At 47.1% G+C, this 19,483-nt stretch overlaps 1 protein-coding gene across 1 annotated transcript; it reads left to right on the forward strand.

Moving 5' to 3' along the window:
• The first annotated feature begins 2,628 nt into the window (after window positions 1-2,628).
• LOC143297016 (15-hydroxyprostaglandin dehydrogenase [NAD(+)]-like) lies at window positions 2,629-17,520 on the forward strand. Its single transcript, XM_076609150.1, has 10 exons — window positions 2,629-2,762; window positions 8,164-8,262; window positions 9,048-9,174; window positions 9,594-9,717; window positions 10,141-10,247; window positions 10,867-10,963; window positions 14,426-14,502; window positions 15,464-15,609; window positions 17,236-17,445; window positions 17,510-17,520. The coding sequence occupies exons 3-9, from the start codon at window positions 9,082-9,084 to the stop codon at window positions 17,417-17,419; spliced, it is 828 nt and encodes a 275-aa protein (XP_076465265.1). The 5' UTR covers window positions 2,629-2,762; window positions 8,164-8,262; window positions 9,048-9,081; the 3' UTR covers window positions 17,420-17,445; window positions 17,510-17,520.
• The last annotated feature ends 1,963 nt before the right edge of the window (window positions 17,521-19,483 follow it).

Consider the following 19,483-nt stretch of genomic DNA (forward strand, 5'->3'; position numbering starts at 1 on the left):
AACAATCCAAGAATGTTACATGCAACATTGTAGATCCAACACATTTCAGAGTCCCCTTTCAGAGTCAACGCAGGATTATAAAACATCTCGCCAGTCCATGTGATACACATGGCTTTAATTAAACTTCAATGCGACGGGCGCGCTATCCGAGAGGATTTGAAATTTGACACAGTTTAAAATAGCTGATTCAACCGGATATGTTGAATGAATTGCGCATCACCAGTGCTGGGAAAATTTGAGAAAGCATGTTGGTGACAGATCGGAACGTCAGTTTTGACAAGAATTCCAAATATGTCATTTGCAATCAGACCACAGGGTATTTTGAAGTCTTCGCAAACAATACTGCCCAGCTGTTACTGAGTGCTCTCAAAATGGTGTGTGGTGATGTGGTGGTGGTGGTGGTGGTGTGTGTGTGTGTGTGTGTGATCAAAACCAACAATACAACAGTCTGGTGCTTCTGTTTTAATCGTCCACATGTACCCAAACCCATCGTTCGCAATTAGACTTGCCCTTTCGCATTTACCCCCAGGCACCCCTGCAATGTCAAACGTGGACGAACTTTTCTTGGTGCAACCAGTCGGAGAAAGCCTTCAAAAACAGAAGAGCTACATTTGACGATCGTTCAACCTGTTATCTGTACAATACACAGGTTGAGCTGGCCGCGACGACTGGATCATTCGCATTTAGGTCCAACCATGACTATGAGAGCTGATGAGATTTTCTGACTCGTTTCCTCATTTCCACGTGCGAAGGTATCACACACACACACACACACACACACACGAACACCTCCCCCCTCCCACACACACGTATACACACGCACACACACACGCACACACACACACACACACACGTACTGACAGACAGATACACACACACACATACACACACAAACACACCGACACCCCCCCCCCACACACACACACACCAACACCCACCCACCCACACACACACCAACCCCCCCACCTACACCCGCCCCCCCCCCCCCCACACACACACTAACCCCCCCCCCACACACACACACGTTCATGTACAAGTAGGAAGGTGGCAGAATGGATAAGACACTTTTCTGTCAACACAGTGACCGCGGAGGTATGGGTTCGAATTCCAGTCTCGCCCTTTCTCCCAAGTTTGTCTGGAAAATCAAACTGAACGTCTGGTCGTTGCTGGTGAGATGATAAACCGAGAGTCCTGTGTGCAGCACGAACTTGGCGCACTGAAAAAGAACCCATGGCAATGCACGCAAAGGATGTGTATCACAGTTTAAACGCACGGGAATAAGATTTGTGCAGATGTATATCATTCTTAGATGCTCGGGCATCTGACATGTACAGATGTACATAATTCTTAGATGCACAGGCATCATATATGTAGAGATGCATATCGTTCTTGGATGCACGGGCAATGTACAAATGTATATAATTCTTTGATGCACGGGCATAATATGTATTAAGCAGTTGCTCTGCTTTCGCCACTCGTGAAAATAATCAATAATAGCACAGGTGCTGAACATCTGGCCTGTCATTCCGTTTGTTTTTAGCATAAATATTATCAGTTTCAGACCCGGAATATCTCGCTTGCGAACGCTGCCGCAACTGCCACGGTTTAGCACACACACACACGCACACACACACACACACACACAGACACACACACATTTTTATACACTCACACATTGCCCACTTCCCCCCCCCCCATTAACGCACCCACTCAGGCGCATGACATGGGTAAACTTGCACGGACGGGCGAAACCTACTTTTTTATTTTTATTTTTTTAATTTTAATCTCCCTACAATCGCTTTTATCTGCCCATGACAGTGCATACAGTTGTGACGATAACGGAGTCAGAATGGCAGTGCATGCAAAGTCCAACGAACTCTTTGTTTTAGTCGTTCACCGCCTGTTCACGTCCCATTACAGCAAAGATCAAGGATTTTTATAATGTTTGTTTTTAACTGTTTGGTGTTGCATGTGGTTTTGTTTTTGGCTGAGACTGTACGCTTAAGAAGAGTAATGTTGATGCTTGTTACTATTATCAGGTTCGTGTATTGATTTTGGTTTTGATGGCCATTGTTCGTGTGTTGATTCGATGGCTTATTGTCAGGTTCTTATCCTGTCTCACCCCTCACACGCACACAGACACACACGTTTTCTCTTTATCATGACACACACACACACACACACACACACACACACACACACATATATATATATATATATATATATATACATATATATATATATATATATATATCATTATGTCAGTTCTATTGACACATAATGATACGCTCACAGAAGAAAAACCCCCCCCCCCCAGAATGCAGAGACAAAATTTTAATCAGCTCGCTCGCGAATAATTCAGCAAATCACACTCGATCAGCACTGGATATCGAATAACGTATCATCCTCTTTCTCTCTCTCTTTCTGCCATTGCTGGAGTAAAATCCTTGATACGCCCAGTTCTGCTCTGCACGCAGTAAAAAGTCATTACTCTGCACACTGGCGCTAAAACGTCAGGCAGACGCGTGCGTGGTTGACCCAGATTATCATCTGATCAGCACATTGGGTGGAGGGGTGGGGGAGCTGATGATAGGGGTGGGGATGGGGACAGGAGTGTGGGGGGCGGAGGTGTGTGTGTGGGAGGTGAGTTGTCTCTGAGCGCAGTCTCGCTGTGTTCTTCCTTTCACGATTCAGTCGTTTGGGCAACGAACAAGAACTGAACGTGCTGTGTGTCAAAATTGTCCTGCATTCGTTTTCTGGAGGTAAGACGCTCGAGCGGTTTTTTGTTTATCACACACGCTGTGTGTGTGTGTGTGTGTGCGTGCGTGCGTGTGTGCGTGCGTGCGGTGTGTGTGTGCGTGCGTGCGGTGTGTGTGTGTGTGTGTGTGTGTGTGAAACACTTATGTAAAACATTCAGTGTAAAGAGGAAATTCAATGTCAAAATACAAACGAAGCGACGAGAAGCTGACCCACATTGGCAGTGAAGCAATGCACAAGCTTTTTACAGGCCTTCAGTCGCAGCTGGGAGGTGGAATCATTGTCACAGATCTGGAGAGAAGTAACCATGATAGCCAGTCCTCTGGAACGTTAAAGACCTCATGACTAGACCAGCTCACTAGCACAACCGTTCGTTTTCAGTTTATCTATTTATAGTCTGTTCTTCTAAGATGATGATATTAGACTGATTTGGCACAACAGGCTATGTGGAGAAAGCCTGTGAAAGAGTTATAAATGAGCATCGCTGGTGGTTACTGAAAACCAAGAATCTTCTCGCCACTGAGCAAGCCGACTTCAGACAGTTGTGCACATAGCGCCTTTAGCGAGGCTATTCATGTTATATGCATGGCTGGGCGCTACCTTTTATTGTACGTTGCAAATTATTCTTTCGTTGTGACGGTTGTTGTGGCTGCTTTGAACTGGCTGGGTTTTTTTTTGTTTAAAAAAAAAAAAAAATTGAAGTGTGTGCTCCCTGCCCCAGACAAGAGTTTGTGTTGATACTGTGTCAGTGTGAGTGCTGAGTTGGGAAATTCGCACGGTTTTATTGCGAAAGTATTTTTCTTCTTCTTACCTTTATCGGCATTTATACAGTTGAGGTGTCAAATATTTTCGCTTCTCCAAGGAAAGAAGATAAAACTGGCACACATGAAGGTTTTTTTTCCCCTCTTTACAAGTAACCAGCAGTCCTACAGTAGCCAGCAAAGCAGACAGGCTGGAAAGGCTTGAAAAGAAAGTTGTACAGCTGAACAGAGGAGCTGGCACAAAGTGTTTGCCATGGTAGAGCCAATGAAGTCGGAGATGACAGAGGAAGATGATCACGCCACAGAAGTCTGCGCCACAGAAGAAAGTTGATAGAGCAAAAGATGTTGACGACCAAAGACAGAAAGGTCGTAGCAAGAACTGGACGGGCGCAATAGCCGAGTGGTTAAAGCGTTGGACTGTCAATCTGAGGGTCCCGGGTTCGAATCACGGTGACGGCGCCTGGTGGGTAAAGGGTGGAGATTTTTACGATCTCCCAGGTCAACATATGTGCAGACCTGCTAGTGCCTGAACCCCCTTCGTGTGTATATGCAAGCAGAAGATCAAATACGCACGTTAAAGATCCTGTAATCCATGTCAGCGTTCGGTGGGTTATGGAAACAAGAACATACCCAGCATGCACACCTCCGAAAACGGAGTATGGCTGCCTACATGGCGGGGTAAAAACGGTCATACACGTAAAAGCCCACTCGTGTGCATACGAGTGAACGCAGAAGAAGAAGATGAAGTAGCAAGAACTGGCCACAGAACAAATCAGCAGGTCTTCTTGTGGCTTACTGTTGTGTGTTGAGTTGTGTTCTGTGTTTTGCGTTTTTTTTTTTTTTTAATGATTCAAGTGGGATTCGGAGATAAGTGACTTACATACTGTAAAAAAAAAAAAAAAAAGAGGAACAAAAAGAAGAATTAAATTTGGGAATTTGTGTGGAACGAAAGGCGAATGACTGCAGAGTTGTTGAGGGATCTTTTTCTGTCTTATTTTTTTTTGGTATTTGTTTCGTGTTCCGCTCAGTTTGGGTCCACACCATGCTCACTGAGCGCCAAACTCCACACCATGCTCACTGAGCGCCAAACTCCACACCATGCTCACTCAGCGCCAAACTCCACACCATGCTCACTGAGCGCCAAACTCCACACCATGCTCCCTGAGCGCCAAACTCCACACCATGCTCCCTGAGCGCCAAACTCCACACCATGCTCACTCAGCGCCAAACTCCACACCATGCTCACTCAGCGCCAAACTCCACACCATGCTCACTGAGCGCCAAACTCCACACCATGCTCACTGAGCGCCAAACTCCACACCATGCTCACTCAGCACCAAACTCCACACCATGCTCACTCAGCGCCAAACTCCACACCATGCTCACTCAGCGCCAAACTCCACACCATGCTCACTGAGCGCCAAACTTCACACCATGCTCACTCAGCGCCAAACACCACACCATGCTCACTGAGCGCCAAACTCCACACCATGCTCACTCAGCGCCAAACTCCACACCATGCTCACCTCACTCAGCACCAAACTCCACAGCATGCTCACTCAGCACCAAACTCCACAGCATGCTCACTCAGCACCAAACTCCACACCATGCTCACTCAGCACCGAACTCCACACCATGCTCACTCAGCGCCAAACTCCACACCATGCTCACTTAGCACCAAACTCCACTCCATGCAGACTCAGCGCCAAACTCCACACCATGCTCACTCCACACCATGCTCACTGAGCGCCAAACTCCACACCATGCTCACTCAGCACCAAACTCCACACCATGCTCACTCAGCACCAAACTCCACACCATGCTCACTCAGCGCCAAACTCCACACCATGCTCACTTAGCACCAAACTCCACTCCATGCAGACTCAGCGCCAAACTCCACACCATGCTCACTCCACACCATGCTCACTGAGCACCAAACTCCACACCATGCTCACTCAGCGCCAAACTCCACACCATGCTCACTCAGCGCCAAACTCCACACCATGCTCACCTCACTCAGCACCAAACTCCACAGCATGCTCACTGAGCGCCAAACTCCACACCATGCTCACTCAGCACCAAACTCCACACCATGCTCACTCAGCGCCAAACTCCACACCATGCTCACTCAGCACCGAACTCCACACCATGCTCACTTAGCACCAAACTCCACCCCATGCAGACTCAGCGCCAAACTCCACACCATGCTCACTCCACACCATGCTCACTGAGCGCCAAACTCCACACCATGCTCACTGAGCGCCAAACTCCACACCATGCTCACTCAGCACCAAACTCCACACCATGCTCACTCCACACCATGCTCACTGAGCACCAAACTCCACACCATGCTCACTCAGCGCCAAACTCCACACCATGCTCACTCAGCGCCAAACTCCACACCATGCTCACTCAGCGCCAAACTCCACACCATGCTCACTCAGCGCCAAACTCCACACCATGCTCACTCAGCGCCAAAACTGACCTGCAATCTGTGGACAGCGTACAATACCAGGTTTTGTATCTCATCACGGGTGCAGTGAGGTCAACATCTATCAAGCAAATGGAGAAACGAACTGAAACCCAACCTCTTAGAGCAGAAGATTTCAATGCCGGCTGAGAGATACAGATGTCTGCCAGATCATTTCGTGGAAGAGAAACTGAAGAGTTTTACAAAGAACTAGTTGAAGTACAGCTGCTGCGTCCACAAGTGCAATTCATTCGGCGACATGAGGAAGTCCATCCAAGGGGGACAAAGAATCTCTATTCCACATATCACTTCAGGGAATGGGCAGGATGACACAGCTCGATAGACTTTCACCGTTGCCATGACAGAGGGAAAATACCCACAAGAAGCATGGGTTCTTGCATCCACCAGTGAGTCAGTCACCAACGCTGTGACAAATGGAGGAGCTGGCATCATTGATAAGTTCTCTGGTTGAGGGACAATTACTGCAAGCGTCATCACAGGCAGGCACTGTACAACTTTTGAGCAGAGACAGAAGTACCCATGCAAGCTGCCTCCATGATTCAGGGCTCTAAAGACCCATGCCATCAAGTGGTCTCCTTTTCCTGTACCCTCCCTGTACCCCAGGCCCTGTAGAATGGCAAGCTCTCCACAGGACAAAAGCTGGAAGATCCAAAACAGTGGATCCCAGCCCACAGTAGAATCCCAGGCAATGAGAGGACAGGCGAGCTAGCGAAAGCAGGATCCCGGGAAGAGCAAGCAGACAGCCACTGTGGGTAGAGGAGCATCATCAGGTCACTCCGGAAGCCACAGACAAAGACGATCACCGCTATCTGTCCAGAGAGCAGCGAGTGATCCTAGCGAATCTCTCAACAAGCCACAGTTGACGAAACGCTCACGTGAACAAGTTCAGGCTGGCCCCTCACCACTTTGCCCATGCGGTCAAGACGACCAGCCAGCTGACCACGTCCTTCAAAGTTTCTCTCTTTATCACGAAGAATGCCAGCTGGAACTCGATTGAAGACCAAGCTTTACAGCAGCTGACAGGACCAAAGGAGACCAACTCTGTCACTGGATGTCGACAGCCTGTGTGGCAGCAAACACAAAGAAAAAGGAGAAAGAAAACAAAGAGAATGTATTATTCCCCAGTCCGTTCGATGATTCATTTTCATCTGGTGGGTCACACCCCTCTCCCGCACACATGTACACGCTTACCCATCCTTACTCTCTTATACTTGAACATTATACATGTATTAAGTATAACAACATTCATATGCGTATATGTTTGTGTGTCTCTTAGAACAACGGCAGATGCGTAAGTCGGCCAAAGTGATAGGATCTTCACAGTTGGAAAATAAAGATTAATTAATTCTCTCTCCAGCCCTACTCCTATCCCAACGTCTAGCCTCAAACCGTCTTCCAGCTACACCTCACTCTCTCTCCAGCCCTGCTCCCACCATTCTCCCTCCCCTGTCTCCCATTTGAGTTGTCCCATTTCATTGTGCACCTCTATTGTAAAGCTGGCATGCTATACTGCTATACGTATGTATCAGGGAGGGAGGGAGGGAGGGAGGAGAGAGAGAGAGAGAGAGAGAGAGAAATACAACATAACGCAACAAAACACACCACACCACACCACACCACACCACACGACGCCACACAACACAACACAATAAACCACAAAACAACACCACACATCGCAACGCAAAACAACACAACACAGCACACCGCACCACAACACAGCACAGCACAGCACAGCACAACACAGCACAGCACAGCACAGCACACCGCACCACAACACAGCACAGCACAGCACACCGCACCACAACACAGCAAACCACAACACGGCACACCAGAGAGAGAGAGAGAGAGAGAGAGAGAGAGAGAGAGAGATCGTGGTAGGAAACACTTTTAAAATGATAGAAAAGGAAAAAAAAATGAAACACATATTATCTCAACCCATCATGAAATTCCTGCTTTAATCCTGTACCAATAAAAACAAATTTCTTGTTGTCACTGCTGTTACCGATGCCGTTATTGTTGTTGCAAATATTACCCACACGTCCTATGATATATTGATATATATATATATATATATATATATATATATGTGTGTGTGTGTGTGTGTGTGTGTGTGTGTGTGTGTGTGTGTGTGTGTGTGTGTCATGTGTTTTCCAGACGGCTGAGATCCGAGGCAGCCAGCAGCCGTTTGAACACACGAGGCGGGATAAAGGTGGGAGAGGGGGGAGACATCGTCAACACAGTGTAGTTTTGCAGGTAAGAATGCCAACAGAAGACTTAAGTGAAATGAAAATAACCGGTTACAAACAAGATTAACGCCTCATATACACTCCAAACCTTCTCTCGTAGGCAGGTGCTACTTAATAGAGAAATCATATTTCGCCAGAACCCCTATAGCGCCTGTTTCATGGTACTGCGAGCGTACTTTGCTCTCGCTCTCTTCGCTCTGATATCAAACTTGAAGACAACAGCATAACAGGTCGAAGTAGTAAAACTGAAATAGTTGGTGAAGAAAAGAGTCATTCTCTCTTGGGTGTGTCATGGAGGAATGGGAAGATCTGAACTCTTCAAAGATAACAACGAATTCTCTCCGAAGGGTAGAGTCAATATGCTCATACGACTGCAGTTTCAATAAACCGTGCAGTCAGATGACTGGGTTATGCTGGCGAACTATTTATTAGTCGTGGCGAGTGATTCAGACACACATTTTATACTTTACTGGAGTACATAATTATATACTCACACGAAGATCAATTTGTGACTGTGCAGTTAATACATATCAGGTACGTTCCCCCTCCAACACACACACACATACACACACGCACACACACACACACACACTACTTTTTGATTTTTTTAATGTAACCCCCATGCCTGAAAATAAATTGCATTTCCATCTTTTGCGTTTGATGATGTCAGACACTTGCCAAACCTCATATAAATATATGTACCAAATGGAGAGAGTGTATAAAAACAACAACTGTAGTTTATCACTTTATCGTTATAAATATACGTAGTTGCATATTGTTTGTCCGTGACAGGCGACCAGTGCAGGTTCTTCAGAGTCCTATAAAGATGGATCTTTCGGGCCGGGGGGTGTTTCTCACGGGGGGAGCGCAAGGGATCGGACGTTGTGTCGTTTCCGCCCTGTTGGGGAAAGGGGCCAGGGTATGTGTGTGGAATGAAGCCTTGTGTGCGTGCGTGCATGCATGCGTGCGTGTGTGTGTGTGTGTGTGTGTGTGTGTGTGTGTGTGTGTGTGTTTGCTACATTTAATTAATTTGTTTTTTGTTGTTGTTTTTTTAAACTGTGTTTTGACTCCTTGACGCACTTTGTTGTTAGTCTGAAATGAGACAATGTGGAAAGAAGTGAAACGCTGATGGACACACGTTGCAATGTATTTTGAAACTAGTTAGTACGGGCATGCGTTCAGAATCTTGAGATCCCGAGACATTTGAAGGAGTCCTCCTGTGCATGTTGTTCTGTTATCTGATAGTGACGGCATAGTAACATTATTCAAATATCGCCTAGTTAGTGTTTTGTGACGTGAATGTTGAGGTGGGTATCACTTTACCAGTCACTGTGACAGGTTCTCTTCTGTGACGTCAATGCTGACGTAGGCAAAACGACGGAAGAGGAACTGCAGAAACAATACGGAGCCGACAACGTGGCCTTTGTGCAGTGCGACGTCACCGATGCTGATCAACTGAAAGGTAGAGGAACCGCACACACACACACACACACACACACACACACAGCTGTGCCCATCTCTGGTCAATAGTTAAATGAAAGAATGAAATAAATGAAAGCAGTCAACGTGTAGGAAGATGAGAGCTCATGCATGCAAGAAACTCTAAAAGTTAAGAGAAATTATAAAGGATAAACAACCCGATAGCTTAGCCTGCAGCTGGTTTTGGAGCTAACGTGTGTACAACTGTGGATTGTTATTGAATGATTGATTTCATTGGTGGTTGACATAATGGTAATTGATTTCACTGTTCGATTTTACATCTGTTTTTTGAAGATAACATATATACATGCTTGATGTTTATCAATTGGTTGACTAATTCATTCACTTGTTGGTTGGACGACTGATGGGTTGATTGAACTGATTGATTGACTGATTGATTGTACAGCGGCTTTTGACGCAGCCGTGAGCAAGTTTGGCGCTGTGGAGATCTGCGTCAATAACGCTGGGATCATGGACGAGAGAATCTGGGAGAAAATGATCGCCATTAACATGGTACGGTCATGATCCGTATACCTACTGTGCATCTGTCTTCATGTCCGTCTCTATCTGACAGTTTGCTTCTGTCACGCCCGTCTGTCTGTCTCCCTGTGTGACTGTCTCTGTCTCTGTCTCTGTTCAGTTTGCCTTCCCTTATGAAGCTGGCACACACACACACTCATTCCTCCTCCCCCCCATCCCACACATGACAACACACAAATGTTGACTCACACACACACACATGCACGCACAAACACACACATGCGCGCACGCACAAACACACACACACACACACACACACAACACACCCGCCTACATAAACATACATACTTGGAAGGGTGGGGAGACTGCAAGAAATCCCTTTAAAAACGATGTGAAAGAACAGATAGATAGAGACAGATATAGAGATAGGTAGAGGAGGAGGAGGAGGAGGAGGAGGAGAGAGAGAGAGAGAGAGAGAGAGAGAACACAAAAAGCATAAAAGGGAGGACATTATTTAAACCCACTTTGATTTTCCAGTTTTCCAGTGGAATACTCATTTGGTGTTGTGGTTACTGTTGTTACTGATGTCGTCATTGCCCCAGCTGATGGTCATCCACACGTGTCATGAAACATTCGGTCATGTGTTTTTCAGACGGCTCAGATCCGAGGCAGCCAGCTGGCGTTTGAACACATGAGGCGGGATAAGGGTGGGAGAGGCGGAGTCATCGTCAACACAGCGTCTTTGGCTGGTGAGACTGCTGATTTCATAGGAGTTTATGGTTTTTTTCCAGTTTCTAAGGAGGTGTTACTGCGCTCGGACAAATCCATATACGCTACACCACATCAGCTAGGGAGACGCTTGACCAGCAGCATAACCAAACGCGCTCAGTCAGACCTTGAGTGCATGCTTATATTTGTATTTGTATTTCTCTTTTTTTATCACAACAGATTTCTCTGTGTGAAATTCGGGTTGCTCTCCCCAGGGAGAGCGCGTCGCTACACTACAGCGCCACCCATTTTTATTTTTGTATTTTTTCCTGCGTGCAGTTTTTTTTTCCTTTTGAAGTGGATTTTTCTACAGAATATTGCCAGGAACAACCCTTTTGTTGCCGTGGGTTCTTTTACGTGCGCTAAGTGCATGCTGCACACGGGACCTCGGTTTATCGTCTCATCCGAATGACTAGCGTGCAGACCACCACTCAAGGTCTAGTGGAGGGGGAGAAAATATCGGCGGCTGAGCCGTGATTCGAACCAGAGCGCTCAGATTCTCTCACTTCCTGGGCGGACGCGTTACCTCTAGGCCATCACACCACTCCATATATTTGTGTACCTATCAGAGTGGATTTTTTCTACAGAATTTTGCCAGAGGACAACACTTATGTTGTCATGGGTTCTTTTTCAGTGCGCCAAGTGCGCGCTGCATACGGGACCAAGGTTTATCGTCTGATCCGAATGACCAGACGCACAGTGTGGTTTTCCGGTCGAACATGGCAGAAAGGGCGAGAGCGGGATTCGAACCCACACCCTCACGGACATTGTACTGGCAGATAAGCCATTCTCCTTAAGGACCCACCCTGTATCCCTCCACACCCCTCCTTTACCCTGCCATTCTCCTTAAGGACCCACCCTGTATCCCTCCACACCCCACTTTTTCCCTGCCATTCTCCTTAAGGACCCACCCTGTATCCCTCCACACCCCACCTTTTCCCTGCCATTCTCCTTAAGGACCCACCCTGTATCCCTCCACACCCCACCTTTTCCCTGCCATTCTCCTTAAGGACCCACCCTGTATCCCTCCACACCCCACCTTTTCCCTGCCATTCTCCTTAAGGACCCACCCTGAATACACCCCACCTTTTCCCTGCCATTCTACTTAAGGACCCACCCTGTATCCCTCCACACCCCACCTTTTCCCTGCCATTCTCCTTAAAGACCCGCCCTGTATCCCTCCACACCCCACCTTTTCCCTGCCATTCTCCTTAAAGACCCACCCTGTATCCCTCCACACCCCACCTTTTCCCTGCCATTCTCCTTAAAGACCCACCCTGTATCCCTCCACACCCTACCTTTTCCCTGCCATTCTCCTTAAGGACTCACCCTGAATACACCCCACCTTTTCCCTGCCATTCTCCTTAAGGACCCACCCTGAATACACCCCACCTTTTCCCTGCCATTCTACTTAATGACCCACCCTGTATCCCTCCACACCCCACCTTTTCCCTGCCATTCTCCTTAAGGACCCACCCTGAATACACCCCGCCTTTTCCCTGCCATTCTCCTTAAGGACCTACCCTGTATCCCTGCACACCCCACCTTTTCCCTGCCATTCTCCTTAAGGACCCACCCTGTATCCCTCCACACCCCACCTTTTCCCTGCCATTCTCCTTAAGTACCCACCCTGTATCCCTCCACACCCCACCTTTTCCCTGCCATTCTCCTTAAGGACCCACCCTGTATCCCTCCACACCCCACCTTTCCCTGCCTGTACGCCAGGACTCTATCCCACCAAGTTTACCGGGGCTGATCTACCTCCTCTAAAAGACATATATTATAAGCGGCTACTCAAAAAATGTAAAATCAATCAGCCAGGACGAATCACATCCAGCTTTTGGGATTTTCGAGATGCTCCCCTCTGGTCGACGGTACAGAAGTATAAGGACGAAAACCAATTGCTTCCCAAATGGCTTTTCCCCCGAAGTAGTCAATGCCCTGTCCCTCGAACAAATCCAGTATGATAAATAGAATTGTGCAAGCAACAACCATCTACCTGAAGATCTAGTCATCAGCCCCATCCACATGTAATATGCAGCTTCTGTTCAAACGTGTGTGTGTGTGTGTGTGTGTGTGTGTGTGTGTGTGTGTGTGTGTGTGAGAGAGAGAGAGAGAGAGTTTGCGTGTGAGTGAGTGTGTGCGTGTGTGTGTGTGTGTGTGTGTGTGTGTGTGTGTGTGTGTGCACACGTTTTTATATTGATATGCACTTGTATGTATCCTAATTTCTACTGTATCTGTGTTTGTGTATGATTTTCGATTTATGTTCCTATCTTGTTCCTTCAACACTCCTTGTGACCCACGGTACACTTGGTGATAAAGACATATTCTATTCTAATCTATCTTTACAGGGAAGCATAGCCTTCTGCCCGTGCTGTTGTTACCCAATATCAAATGCTGTGTGGTTCATGTTTCTCTGTGCTTTCAATGTGACCATACCATGTACATTTGGCATCGTGAAGCGCTCGATAAAGCTTAATTTTTGGCAGGTTTTTTACAGCGTTCGAATAGAATCATGATTTTCACCATCACCATCAGTCTCATCTCTTGTGCAGTATCAATATTATTTTTCATTTTTGATTCACTTGTGTAAACAAAGTGAGTCTATGTTTTAACCCGGTGTTCGGTTGTGTGTGTGTGTGTGTGTGTGTGTGTGTGTGTGTGTGTGTGTGTGTGTGTGTGTGTCCGTGGTAAACTTTAACATTGACATTTTCTCTGCAAATACTTTGTCAGTTGACACCAAATTAGGCATAAAAATAGGAAAAATTCAGTTCTTTCCAGTTACCTTCTTTAAAACAATATTGCACCTCTGGGATGGGCACACAAAAAAATGAAGCCTAATTATATGCAAACTGCATTTACTGTTATATTGATATTTTTTGTATTCTCTAAACTTGGCACTTTGATCTGATATTCTGACCCAACAACAAGAGCAGTCATTATTATCATTTTTTGTTCAAACAAGAACTTCGTTTGCTAAGCATGGAAGTTTTATTTATTTTGCAAACGTTTTGGTGCAGATAGTAAAAAAGGGAAATTACTCTGTAATTAATGCTAGGGGACTTAATTTGCTTTAAACTGATCTTTCTCATCTTAAACATTACATTTTGAAATTATACTCAATACATAAAAAGCTTTGATTTTTTTTATAAAGTGTATCACAAGTGAGTCTTGAAGGCCTTGCCTCTCTTGTATTTTTTGTAAATTCTATTCTAATTAATTACTCAGTTATTTATTTATTCATTCATTCATTTGTGCGTCTTATTCTATTTTTCATTTCATCTCCCCCCAAGGCCTGACTAAGTGCATAGGGTTACGCTGCTGGTCAGGCATCTGCCTAGCAGATGTGGTGTAGCGTATATGGTGGATTCGTCCGAATGCGGGGACTCCTCCTTGAGTAACTGAACTGAACTGAACTGAACGGAACGGAACTCTTTGCGCAGGACTCAAACAACACTACTGGGTGCCTGTCTACGGGGCCACCAAGCACGCCATCGTTGGATACACCACCAGCTGTGCCGTGAGTGTACCTCTCTAGTCCCACACTTCTTGTCGTCTGTGTGTTGTTGACCTCGGAAAACGAAGTACGGCTGCCTGAATGGCAGTGTGAAATAGGTCATGCGCGTAAATGTCCGCTCGTCGATTCGAGTGAACGCGGGTTTTTACAGCCCAAGAATGGAGATGAGAGTTTCTCTCTCTCTCTTTCTCTCTCTCTCTCTCTATCTGTGTGTGTGTGTGTTTGTGTGTGTGTGTTTGTGTTTGTGTGTGTGTGTGTGTGTGTGTGATGTCGTGTGTGTGTGTGTGTGTGTGTCTGTGTCTGTGTGTGTGTTTGTGTGTATGGTGTCGTGTGTGTGTGTGTGTGTGTGGTTTCGTGCGTGTGTGTGTATGTGTGTGTGGTGTCGTGTGTGTGTGTGTGTGTGAGTGAGTGAGTTAGTGAGTGTGTGTGTGCGTCTTTGTTTGTGTGCATGCACGGTCTTTGTGCGGTGAGTTAGTGTGTGTGTGTGTGTGTGTGTGTGTGTGTGTGTGTGTGCGATCGCGCGCGTGTGTGCATCTTTAGTGTAAGTCAGTGAGTGAATGAGTTAGTGAGTGTGTGTGTGTGTATGTGTGTTGTGTGTGTGTGTGTGTGTGTGTGTGTGTGTGTGTGTGTGTGTGTTTTTCTGTGTGTGTGTGTGTCTCTCTCTCTCTCTCTCTCTCTCTCTCTCTCTCTGTGTGTGTGTGTAAAGAAAAGGAATTTGACCACAAATCACAACGGACGTCTCCACAACCAAACCAAGAAGGGGGTGGGGTGGGGGGGGGGACACTGCATGTAATTTTAAACCCAACAGAATGACTTGACATATGATACAATGATACTGAATAAAGCAACCTATGATACTGAATAAAGCAACCTATGATACTGAATAAAGCAACCCAGCACAACGCATCACCTATTTGAAGGGATTGGGGGTGGGGGGTGGGGGGGCTGGGTGTGTTGTATTCAGGCAGACCCTGACATGCCAGCTCTCGGCGTCCGCTGGTGCTGTCTGTGTCCTACGGGTGTCAACACCGCCATGATGGACCTGAAGGAAGACAGGGTGAAAAACACTGAGCAACTCCGTCAGATGGTCACGAAAGAGGCGTTGATAGAGTGAGTATGTATGATAGTCAGTCGTTTTCCACTATGACTATCAGAACAGCAGAGGAGGTTAACTACTGTCCTGTCTATCTGGGCTAGAATTTGATTACAGTGGGGAGTGTCTTGCCCAAGTTACATCCCCACTCTCTCGGCAAAGAGGGTTTTTAGGACAGTCGGCGTTGGGGATGGTTCCCAAAGGCCAACTAGCCCCCAAGGCTGCAGCGCTAAGAGCCAGTGCAATTTTGCTTCCTAGTTTGAGAGTCATAGTCCTTCACAAAAGACTAAGCTGTAAGTGATCTCCCATTGCGTTGGAGAAACCATTGATAAATACAGCTCTCACTTTGCTGTTGGCCCAACTGTAGATGGAGTGAGTAGGGTCTTGGATGCGGAAGGACTGGTATATTCTGAGTGTCAGTGAATATTTGAGTTTGATCACAGGCATAGAGAGGGAAAAACGACTGGCATTTTGAGCGTCAGCATACGATCGAGTGAATTTGACCCTACGCACAGGGAAAAGGGTTAGCATTTTCGGGTGTCAGTAGATAATTGAGTGAGTATGATCATAAGCATGGAGTGTGAAAAAGGATTGGCATTTTCAGCGCCCGTGGATGATGGAATGGAAGAGATATCATCATGTGTCATCATAGACAAGGAGGGAGAGAAGTTTCAGCATCTTGAACATTTTGAAAAGGATCGGCGACTTGGGTGTTAGTGGATGGGGGGTGGGGGTGTGGGGGGGGGGAGGGGTCCGTTTCAGTTTCAAAGAGGTGTCAAAACGTGCACGTGCACTCCAAGCCGATCCATGTGGGCTTCACCATAGCCGCTTTGGAAAAAACCCAACAGATTTCTCACCTTCGCCAGAACCCAATGTGCTGATCAGGTCAGCACTGAATCTGTGTTAAAAAAAAAAGAAAAAAAAGAATAAGCGGGGGACGGGGGGGGGGGGGGGGGGGGGGACAACAAAAAACAGCGGGGGAAAAAAATCAGCGGGGAAAAAACAAAAACAAAAAACAGCCGGGAAAAAAATCAGCGGATGATCGACTGAGTAGGATGTTACGTGGCATGGGGTAGGGGGAGTCGCAGCATCTTCACTTGTCATTTTCAGTTTCAGTTTCGGGGGGCGGAGGGGGGGGGGGGGGGAGGATCTACATCCTGAGTGGTAGGGATAATCCAGTCTGATCATAGGTAGCGAGGGGGAAGTGCGTGCGTGTGTGCGTGTGTGTGTGTATGTGCGTTTGTGCGTCCGTGTGTGTGTGTGTATGTGTGAGTGAGTATGTGTGCGTGTGTGTGTGTGTGTGTTTATCACTCTGTGTGTGTGTGTGTGTGTGTTTATCACTGTGTGTGTGTGTGTGTGTGTGAGTATGTGTGCGCGCGCGCGTGTGTGTGTGTGTGTGTTTGTCACTGTGTGTGTTTGCACTTAGCGCGCGCACGCGCGTGCGTACTGTGAGTCACACTGTGTGTACGAATTTTAAATGAAGTCAAGCCGAACCTACACAGCCACTACAACACCCGCCTCAATGCCCATCAAACCTTGCCACTTCAAACCGCTAATAAACAGAACCCCGCCCCCCCCTCCCTCCATCCCCACGGCACCCCCCTACCTCCCCCCACCCCCCCACCCCTTCCTCTCCCTGACAGACCTGAGGTCGTGGCCACATCCTTCCTGAAGCTGGTGCAGGACGTGGACAACAACGGCAAGATCCTGGTGGCGGACAGACAGGCCGTGTACCGCCAGAGGATGCTGGTGGATGAGGATGGGGCGTCCAACCCCGTGCTGGTGGACACGCCCCTCACCCAGCACCCCTCGGTGCCCGGACAGTAGACAGACACGGCCGGTAGACAGGGCCAGTAGACAGGGCCATAGACACGGCCATAGACACAGATATTAGACACGGCCAGTAGACACAGACAGTAGACACGGCCAGTAGACAGACACGGCCAGTAGACACAGCCAGTAGACAGACACGGCCAGTAGACACAGCCAGTAGACACAGCCAGTAGACAGACACGGCCAGCAGACACAGCCAGTAGACACAAGTAGACACGACCAGTAGACACGGCCAGTAGACACAGCCAGTAGACAAAGCCAGTAGACAGACATGGCCAGTAGACACAGCCAGTAGACACAGACAGTAGACACGGCCAGTAGACAGACACAGCCAGTAGACACAGCCAGTAGACACAGCCAGTAGACAGACACGGCCAGTAGACACAGCCAGTAGACACAGCCAGTAGACAGACACGGCCAGTAGACACAGACAGTAGACACAGGCAGTAGACAGACACAGCCAGTAGACACAGCCAGTAGACACGACCAGTAGACACAGACAGTAGACACAGGCAGTAGACAGACACGGCCAGTAGACACAGCCAGTAGACAGACACGGCCAGTAGACAGACACGGCCAGTAGACAGAGCCAGTAGACACAGACAGTAGACATATACGGCCAGCAGACACAGCCAGTAGACACAGCCAGTAGACAGACACAGCCAGTAGACACAGACAGTAGACACAGACAGTAAACAGACACGGCCAGTAGACGCAGACAGTAGACAGATACGGCCAGTAGACACAGCCAGTAGACACGAGCAGTAGACACGGTCAGTAGACAGACACAGCCAGTAGACACAGACAGTAGACACGACCAGTAGATACACCCAGTAGACAGACACGGCCAGTAGACACAGACAGTAGACACGACCAGTAGATACACCCAGTAGACAGACACGGCCAGTAGACACAGACAGTAGACACGGCCAGTAGACAGACACGGCCAGTAGACACAGACAGTAGACACGGCCAGTAGACAGGCACAGTCAGTAGACACAGCCTGTAGACAGACAGTAGACAGACACGACCAGTAGACACAGACAGTAGACAGACACGACCAGTAGACACAGACAGTAGACAGACACGACCAGTAGACACAGACAGTAGACACGACCTGTAGACACGGCCACAGACACAGACAGTAGATACGGCCAATAGACGCAGCCACAGTCACGGTCTGTCGACACGGCCAGTAAATACGGTCAGTAGACACACAGTAGACACGGCCAGTAGACACGGCCAGTAGACAGACACAGCCAGTAGACATGGTCTGTAGACACATACAGTAGACACGGGATGAGCCAATGAAGGAATAGCCTGAACTGGCTGATGAGGCACTGCACACATTGTGTTCGTAGATTGGTGATGGTGTGTTTCTTTGCATTTGGGTTACTGGGTGTTTTTTTTTTTTCCGTGTGTGTGTGTGTGTGTGTGTGTGTGTGTGTTTTGTTATGCATTTTTTTTTTTTTGGCGGACGCTTGTGCACAGAATTATGCTGGTTTATTGTTTCCTTTTTTTTTTTTTTTTATCTTGCTTTTAGATTCCACTTTCTTAAAAAAAAGTATGTTTCGCTGTATGGAGTGATATTTCACTTTATCACTATTGTTACTTTTGCGGTCGGCTGGACGGTAAGCAACAATGAACAGTTCGTTTTTTTTTACCTTCTTTTCTCTTTGATTCTATCACATGTATTATTTCGTGCATGAATAATGTGTATTTTGTTATGATTTCCCTTTCCTCCATATTCTATTAAATTCGAGGAAGATCAAAGGGCGAATTTTCTGCTTAAATTTTTTTTTAGTTACTTTCTTAATTTTTTTTTTTAATGAAGAACGTTCCTTTGTTCTTTGTTGTCGTCTTTGTTTCAGGCGAGGGTTAGGAAAGTATACACATGACCCGTCATCAAGGGGAAGCACCCAGTTAACCTGACCTGAGTAAATAATCAGAGTATCTGTGTTTGTTTTATGTTGTTGTCCCCCCCCCCACCTCTCTTTTTTTTTTTGTCTCTTGCAGCCCAGTTTTCTGTCTTCCATTCCAGTTATCTATCCCTCTTCA

The sequence above is a fragment of the Babylonia areolata genome, chromosome 22, assembly GCF_041734735.1.
Source record: "Babylonia areolata isolate BAREFJ2019XMU chromosome 22, ASM4173473v1, whole genome shotgun sequence".
NCBI classification, from domain to species: domain Eukaryota; kingdom Metazoa; phylum Mollusca; class Gastropoda; order Neogastropoda; family Buccinidae; genus Babylonia; species Babylonia areolata.

Coding starts and splice junctions, on each gene's coding strand:
- LOC143297016 (XM_076609150.1), top strand. CDS start 9,082: ATGGATCTTTCGGGCCGGGGGGTGTTTCTCACGGGGGGAGCGCAAGGG. Junction 9,718..10,140: donor CGATGCTGATCAACTGAAAG/GTAGAGGAACCG, acceptor TTGATTGTACAG/CGGCTTTTGACGCAGCCGTG. Junction 10,248..10,866: donor AAATGATCGCCATTAACATG/GTACGGTCATGA, acceptor TGTGTTTTTCAG/ACGGCTCAGATCCGAGGCAG.